The following is a 9,011-nucleotide window of genomic DNA, read 5'->3' on the forward strand; positions in this document are numbered from 1 at the left end:
CTGCATTGTCTTAACCTAGAACTGTAATGTCTTAACCTAGAACTGTAATGTCTTAACCTAGAACTGCATTGTCTTAACCTAGAACTGCATTGTCTTAACCTAGAACTGCAATGTCTTAACCTAGAACTGTATTGTCTTAACCTAGAACTGTAATGTCTTAACCTAGAACTGTAATGTCTTAACTTAGAACTGTATTGTCTTAACCTAGAACTGCATTGTCTTAACCTAGAACTGCATTGTTTCTTATTGTAAAATTGAGAAATGTTATTTCAACATTTGTGCTGCATCTATATTCAGACTGCGTGTGTTGTCACCTGAACTTCGAACACTTCCTGCCCAAGCTATGCGATGCAAATTGACTGACCTTCAACCTCCAGCGGGGGAGAGCCAGTGGACAACAGCTTCCCTCAAAGCTATGTTTAATGCTGTAGGGTCTAAAGTGCTCATGGCCTGTATCAAGAATTTGGTAGGTTACATTAAACAAGGCCACTTTTTAACAGGTTTGACAGATTTAACTAATCAATGAAATTATTTGTAAGTGTTAAACAGATGTTTAATTCGAGGTGTGAAGAATATACAACAGATGTTGAAGTTTACCAGAAGAATGATAGCAAGTGCACTGGTTTACTATTATGTCCAAAAAATCTGACATTTTTTTTTATGGCAAAAACAAATGCCATGGGACCCTTCCCATACATTCCATGTTGTTGTAAGAAATTTTAAACTAATCATTGATAATATAATAAAAGGCAACCGTAACCAATTGCATAGGCTAGAGCCTATGACACCATGGTGAAATAATTTTGATCTGAGAAAACGTAGTAGAAAGTAAGTTGCCTTCATGCCCATCTTTTGAAGGAAACGTTCTCCTTGGTGCCCCACCAACTTGCCCTGGAGATATAGTTTTTGTAATAGACCTCTTTCTCATTCCACTGCGCATGTGCCCGTTGCAGAGTTACTCGAGGACGCAAACCGCGAGATCTCGCCAAAATAGACCTATCTGCAAATTGGGGGGCAAAAGCAATGGGAGGCCACGACCATTGTTCAATTATTAACTGTTCCAATCGCATATGTCCGGGAAATTCGTTATCCTTCCATCGATATCCAGCCAATGGATATCGGAAACGTTTGTGGGTAATCGTTTCACGTAGAAAACGATTTTAATGTTACTCTAAGTACGAGGGTTTGTTCGGTACATTTTGTAGGAGGGAAGCCAGTGAACGCATAAGGGACCAAAACCTTACCGGTTCTGTACAGGACGTTCCTACACAGGGCGGTCTAGTATACTTAGATATGGTGGAAAACACATTAACAGTAAAGAAAATAAATATATATTTTGTATATAAAGAAAATATATGTATATTTCGAATTATACTCAATAACATATATAACGTGGCGTGTGTAAATATATAAAAAATATATGTAGTCAGGACAGCTATGTACAGAACGTTCCTATACAGGGCGGTCTAGTATTCTCTACTTAGATATGGTAGTAAACAGTAAATAAAATAAATAAATATATATTTTGTATATACAGAAAATATATGTATATTTCGGACAATACTCAACAGAATATATATATATATATATATATATATATATATATATATATATATATATATATATATATATGAACTTTTAATGTTATTATTACTCAGTGTGTTTCAAATTTAATTATAAATATTGTCTGTTATTACTTTACCGGCCTCGGTGGCGTCGTGGCAGGCCATCGGTCTACAGGCTGGTAGGTACTGGGTTCGGATCCCAGTCGAGGCATGGGATTTTTAATCCAGATACCGACTCCAAACCCTGAGTGAGTGCTCCGCAAGGCTCAATGGGTAGGTGTAAACCACTTACACTGACCAGTGATCCATAACTGGTTTAACAAAGGCCATGGTTTGTGCTATCCTGCCTGTGGGAAGCGCAAATAAAAGATCCCTTGCTGCTAATCGGAAGAGTAGCCCATGTAGTGGCGACAGTGGGTTTCCTCTCAAAATCTATGTGGTCCTTAACCATATGTCTGACGCCATATAACCGTAAATAAAATGTGTTGAGTGCGTCGTTAAATAAAACATTTCTTTCTTTCTGTTATTACTTTTACGTTCATCTAGGTATGAACAAAAAAATCATCCACAAACTTATGTGAGAACGGCTTCGCCGATTCACACAATTTACGGATGATTTATTTTGTTCATACCCCGATGAACGTAAAAGAAATAACAGACACTCCTTAAATAATAATAATAATAATAATAATGATATATGAATATATATAGAGTGATGACGGCTGTGTACAGGATGTTCCTACACAGGTCCGTCTAGTATTTTATATACTTAGATATGGTGGAAAACACATTAACAGTAAAGAAAATAAATATATTTTGTATAATACCCAATGCGTTCATGTTGACACTGTATAAAAATGTGTGTATGGGTAAACAGAACGGCACCTACCTTCAAACCCCCCCCCCCCCTCCCCTCAAATCCCCCTTTTTTTAAATTCCCACTTTATGGATATACATGTAACAGCATAAAATCAATTCCTTTTTTTAACTTTTCCCAATTAGATAGACACTAAGAAAAATGCAACGAAACACCTGATGATATATTTATATATATATATATATATATATATATATATATATATATATATATATACAGTCAAACCTGTCCTAGCGGCCACCTGTACTCAGCGGTCACCTGCCTTAAGCAGCCACTTTTTTCCTCCCAAACGATTTATAATGTAAATGCACCTGTAATAAGCGGTCACCTGTCTAACGTGGCCAGCGGCCACCTAAATCGGATCTCAAATCGCTAAAATACCTGCATTAAGCGGCCAAAGTAAAGTTTTACTCTTATATAAAAGGGATATTTTAACAACAGCGATAAGTGCAGCAAATAACTGATCTTCACACCTTCAGGAATACTAGTACCCATTCAGTCCCGACATCTCCACTGTGTATCAATTAAGGAAGTATGAATCTGACATGCATCTAATTGCCTCTGGGCAGGCTACGCTTGACATTTGTAGATTCACTTACTATAACAATACATCGCATGAAGTCGGAATTAAATAATTAAATGGAAAAAGAAAACAAAATTGTGGAGAACGGTTAATTTAATATATTCTATTTGCATTATTTCTGAAGGAGACAACATGTCAAAAGTTGATTTATAGTCAACTATGAAGCACAAATCCGTTAATTAGCAGTACAGACGGTAAAACAAGAAACAACAACAAATGTTTTAAAGACTATATATGTGGCAACCTGTACTCAGCGGCCACCTGTCTTAATCGGCCACGTTTATCTACTCCCTTGTGTGGCCGCTTAGGACAGGTTTGACTGTGTATGTATATATGTATATATATGTGTGTGTGTGTGTGTGTGTGTGTGTGTCTCTCTCTCTCTCTCTCTCTCTCTCTCTCTCTCTCTCTCTCTCTCTCAAATATATATATCGATCGATGCCATAACCTGTCGATGCCATAACCTATGGAATCTGTCAACTGTTTTGTTTATACTTTTTACGAGATAGTCTTTTAATCTGGCGTTGTCAAAACCCTCGGGTACGAGTCGCAGAGACTTTGTCCAAGTTGTTGCACTGCTTTTTAAAGGGACATTCCCGAGTTTGCTGCAATTTTTAAGATGTTATCAACTAACGGAGACTTTTTAACGATTGTAATTACATATCAAATATATTTTTCTGCATAAAATATCAGTGGCTGTATATTAAACGTGTTTCTGATCGTTCTAATATTTGTACTATGTTAAATTTTATCTTATTTCCTAAAATATTGTTTTTTCTTATGTACGAAGTTATTTGAAGACAAAATCCAGTCTGGGCTTCTTACAAATATTAAGACGATCAGAAACACATTGAATATACAGACACTGGTATTCTAAACAAGAAATATATTTAATATGTAATTTAATCGTAGAAATATTTTATTAGTCGGAAACATCTTACAATGCAGCAAACTCAGGAATGTCCCTTTAATTTGAACCATTCCGCTGTAAATTTCAGCGGACCGTTTTCTACGGCCATTATACCATCTAATTCGAAATATGTACATGTTAGTTGCCAAAGTTTAAAAGTCTCCTACGAAGCTACTCAAGTCACCCATAACAACCTGTCTGTCACGCCCCCCAATTTGTAAATAGACTAGTTTCAGTCTATTTTGTCAAGGGACGTTACTCTTCGCGCACATGCGCAATAGGAATGCGAAATACCTCTATTAAACTGAAGGCAATACTTGCTTTGCCCCCCCCCAAAATAAAAGTTGACCTCTTATACAAGTGGCACTAAGTTTTAAAACATGAATGTTTGGTGATATTGTTTAGAACTAAGTTTAGAATTGATTTCTAATTATTATTTCCTAAACAGTTATGTTATTTATTAATTGACAATGGATTGTGTTTAGCCATGTGTGTACACATATTTTAGTCATAAACTCTATCTTTTAAAAAAACAAAACTAAGTACACTATTATCATCTTTCTTAAATTCTATTCTAAATGTTGTATTTATTGATGTTACCCATAAATATTCCTTCTAGTAATTGTTTGAAAATTCAAATAATTAATGTTTTAAGTTTAATTGTCTTTGAAGTGGAATGCCATTTTAAATATTGTTTTTTCTCGACAGACATTGCCTACTGTTGAAATCGACCTATTGGAACCCATCGGTCCAGATCAAAATGTCATGAAGAAGGCTTACCAAAGTCTCTTAGATCAGGGACTTGCACAGCTCGCCAACGAATCTGTTCACTGAGAAATACAATAAAAATATATATATATATATATATTCTTAAAACTAGTGAAAAAGAGTTCACTTTTTCCATCTTCACAGCTGACAAATTGACAGTTCTCATTTACATTCACATCTGAATCGGGACCCATTGTTTCTTCATGATCACAGTTCATGCAAATCTGCAACATACAAGCAGACAGCAAAAATAAATATTCATATTTTTTTTAATCATCATCATTATCTGGTGGTGATTTCTAAAACATATATTGAATCCATATCCTCATCACTAGCTCATGGAAATGTTTCATTTCATAGTAACGTAATAAGAGTAAACTTAGAATTATTGGTTTTGTGAGGTGAAGTTGATGTGTGTGTGGCCTCTTTCTAGATTTTAGTGTGCCATCCCATATTGAATTTCAAGTTGTTTGGTTTATTTGTTAAGTCGAGAGAAATGGTACAATATATGAAGCAGAGGAATACTTAATAACACAGGTATCTGGATTGATAAAACCTGTGCAAGTCGTAATTTGATTTCACTGAATTGGTGTCTTTGAGACATTTCTAGTTTCTGAGATTGATATAGGTTTTAAGACCAGGGCACGTGCTGTTAAAACTTTTAAAAGAGTCCAGACTCCAGACTCCATCTCTAATGACATCACACACATACAATGTGTATAGCGTTGTCATGATATTCACGCCTCCGACTCTAGTGAGTCTTGAGTTTTAGACTCTAAAAACTTTATAAGCACCATACCAGCAGTCTCACTTGGGATTTGGTGCTTGTGACTATCATTAATGCTAAATAAGAAATAATCATTTTGCTAGACATATCATCTGTAGAATAATAATAAAACAGATTTAATCAAAACACCATTTATATGTTTTTAAAGTGGTTTTGGAAACGAAGTAAAATTTAATAGTGTTGCAATGGTCATCAGAAGCACATTGAGAAAAACAAAGTATATTTTAATTATAACAGATTGTAGTTTAATGCAGATACTGAGGTATTTTTGTGGGGTGTTTTTAATGGCTGAATTTGTGTTTCTTGTAACAGAAAAAAAAAACCCAGTTAAATTTGGTCGTCATTTTTAAGTATTATATGTATTAATTTGTAAAATCGAAGAGACGTTACTGTTTGAATATATTGTAGATATTTTTGTGTGTTTTTGTTTGGAAGTTATTGAATAGTAATTAACAGTGCCTGGTTTTGGTCTTTGAATCTCTGTGCCATAATTTGGTGAATAAGCTTTGTATCTTGCCGTTCTGCGATGTTCATATTATTTGATTTGTACATTCATCTTTTGGACAAAGTTGTCATACTAAAGATAACTTCTTGTAACTAATGGTTACTTTAAAGAACCCTTTATGGCACTTATGGTACTGTCTGTTGTGCACAGTTAAACACACAATACACTTTATCTATACATGACATTAGTCTTAGATCTTTTGTTACAAAGTTACCCATTTTCCTGAAAGCTAATATTGTTTTATAAACCCACCATATATTTCCATTTATATTTGAAAATTATTTCATGTATACTGATGAAAAGAAATCAGGGAATGTATGGTTTTTGAAACCATATTTTAATTCATTATTATAATAATTATGCTTATATGAAATAATAAGACAAAATGTGGGACTGAATATCGGTACTGTGGCATTGGACACGGGTAACTAACTTCCTGATGATGGATTAATGTTTTCCTTCAATTGTTTCCATCAGTATACATTGTTGAATGCAAGGGATACAGACTTAATATTGTCAGTATTTATAACTTTTACTTTACATAAAGCCATTTAAGGTGAGCAATCATGCTTTTCAGTAATGTCAGTAATATGTAGTTTTGAAATAGTTTCTAGAGGATGTGATTTTTTTTTTAACAAGTCTGTCCTAATCCTTCAGATTATGATGCACTATAGGCCAAAAAGAACATTTCTTCCATATACTATTTAATCAATAAAATATAGTTGTTTGTTAGTTTATTAGATATTTCTTACAATTACAGTATAGAATAGCTTAGGTTTAATTTTAAAAGATGGTGCTGAATTTTTGTTTTGTATTTTAACAAACTGAAAAAGTCAGTCATTTTGGCAAGGACAATAAAACTATATTTCAAATTTTTAACTGTAAAGTTAAAGTATTTTGGGGGTTTTTGTTCTGGGTTGGGGTGTTTTGGGTTGTGTTTTTTTTTTTGGGGGGGGGGGGGGGGGTTCCATTTATGTAATGCAAGTCTATAGAATGAAGTATTCTCTCTCACTCTGCAGCTGCCTGGTGCATCAAGATTTTGTTAAAATTAGGTGTTGTCTATATAGACATCGTTCTCTAATATTTTGTGATCGGAGGAAAAGTCTTAATTTTTAAAGAATTCTTCATTTTAGTGCTACCCCAAAACTGCTTATGTCCTAGTTCATTGATTTCATGTTGTCATTTTTCATTACAAGAATATTTGATGATATTTTTCTTTTGACATATTGTGTTGATTTATTTGTGTGTCATTTCATCCAAATACACAAGGTTTGTGCATTATGTAAACTCATGCACTGCTGCAGTTTGCAGATATTTATGTGCATATTTGTTTTCTTTTTGTTGAATTAAAAAGATTGTTTCAACCATGTGTTTATTTTGTTTTTGAATGTCAGTCATGTTACATCCAGTTTTAATAGGTTACCAACTCATGCTAATATTCATATGCAGCACGGTTTGTATTTCAATGCAAACTTTTTATTCTGTATCTAAGCAAAGCACAAAGGCATTTTCGTTCCGTATTATGTATGAACAGGCTAATGTACAACTATGAAATGCACATTCATGAGTAGCCTAACTACTAAATTGGTCCCCTACCGGTCCACCTGGAGGGGACTATAGGTTTCGTGAATTTTTTTGTATAACTTGAACATATGTTACAGACCAGCTTTGACTTTCATGACAAATTACCTATTTTTGACACTTATGGTCCTTGAACTTACTTAGGAAATTTGGAAATTTGTTTTCTGGACGTTTTTGTCCCCAATATCTCAAGATATTACTTAAGCTGAAATTTTGTGAATGGCTTTACAATGCACTGTTACAAATCACGTTTTGCTTTCATGGCAATTTACGCATTTTTTTCCACAGAGTTGTGGTCCTTTGAACTTAGGAGATATGAAAATTTGTTGGGGCCGTTAGGGGACGTATTGCTTTAGGAGTACGCCGAATTCTTGTTAATTATTAGTACCATCTGGTATAAAGACACTTTTAGTTTTGCTTAACATCATTAGAACACATTGATTAATTAATATTTTATTAATCACCTGATACATTCTGATCTTATTAAGTGCTTTTAAATTAAGGGAGCACAAGCAGCCCGACCAGGGTCGGTAGCGGACGAGGATTGGTTTTAGTGCTATTGCAAATGTCCCGTATGATTTCAAAAAAGTGTGTTTTGTTTTAAAAAGGACAGACCCTACTGTCGGCCCATGGAAATTAACATTATGTTTAGTTAATATATAAACCTGTAACACATTTGGATAAAGTTGCAATTGAGTAAAACATGAGTGTGACTGAAATGGTAAAATACTCTATAAAAATACTCAAACTCGACTCCATAACTGTTACTTTGGACGGACATTCGTTTTTAAAAATATGAGAAATGCATTTTGTGATATTAAAAACACCAGGATGACCAAAAACACTTCGAATGTACGGAAATGGATAATCTAAACAAAATTTAAGTAAATTTTGATTTTAGTTATTAAAAAAACGTATCTAATAGTCAAAACTATGCCTTAGTGTTTAAAAATGAGGGTCTGTCCCTTTAACGACAACATAGTCTCATAGAACACGTTGATTTATTAATCATCGGATATCAAACATTTGCTAATCCTCACATATAGTCATAGAGCGGAAACCCGCTACATTTTTCTATTAGTAGTAAGGCATCTTTTATATGCACTATCCCACAGACAAGACCGGCCTCGGTGGCGTCGTGGCAGGCCATCGGTCTACAGGCTGGTAGGTACTGGGTTCGGATCCCAGTCGAGGCATGGGATTTTTAATCCAGATACCGACTCCAAACCCTGAGTGAGTGCTCCGCAAGGCTCAATGGGTAGGTGTAAACCACTTGCACCGACCAGTGATCCATAACTGGTTCAACAAAGGCCATGGTTTGTGCTATCCTGCCTGTGGGAAGTGCAAATAAAAGATCCCTTGCTGCCTGTCGTAAAAAAGAGTAGCCTATGTGGCGACAGCGGGTTTCCTCTAAAAACAGTGTCAGAATGACCAT

General features: G+C 34.7%; 1 protein-coding gene across 2 annotated transcripts in view; it reads left to right on the forward strand.

The window, feature by feature from the left end:
* LOC121371040 (RING finger protein 17-like) overlaps window positions 1-7,359 on the forward strand; it is a 76,357-nt gene extending 68,998 nt beyond the window's left edge. For both annotated transcript variants that reach the window (XM_041496658.1, XM_041496659.1), the window contains 2 exons: window positions 298-466; window positions 4,644-7,359. In XM_041496658.1, the coding sequence (XP_041352592.1) occupies window positions 298-466; window positions 4,644-4,769 (295 nt within the window). In that variant the 3' untranslated portion in view covers window positions 4,770-7,359. The remainder of the gene's footprint in view (window positions 1-297; window positions 467-4,643) is intronic.
* The last annotated feature ends 1,652 nt before the right edge of the window (window positions 7,360-9,011 follow it).

The sequence above is a fragment of the Gigantopelta aegis genome, chromosome 4 (assembly GCF_016097555.1).
Source record: "Gigantopelta aegis isolate Gae_Host chromosome 4, Gae_host_genome, whole genome shotgun sequence".
Lineage (NCBI taxonomy): Eukaryota > Metazoa > Mollusca > Gastropoda > Neomphalida > Peltospiridae > Gigantopelta > Gigantopelta aegis.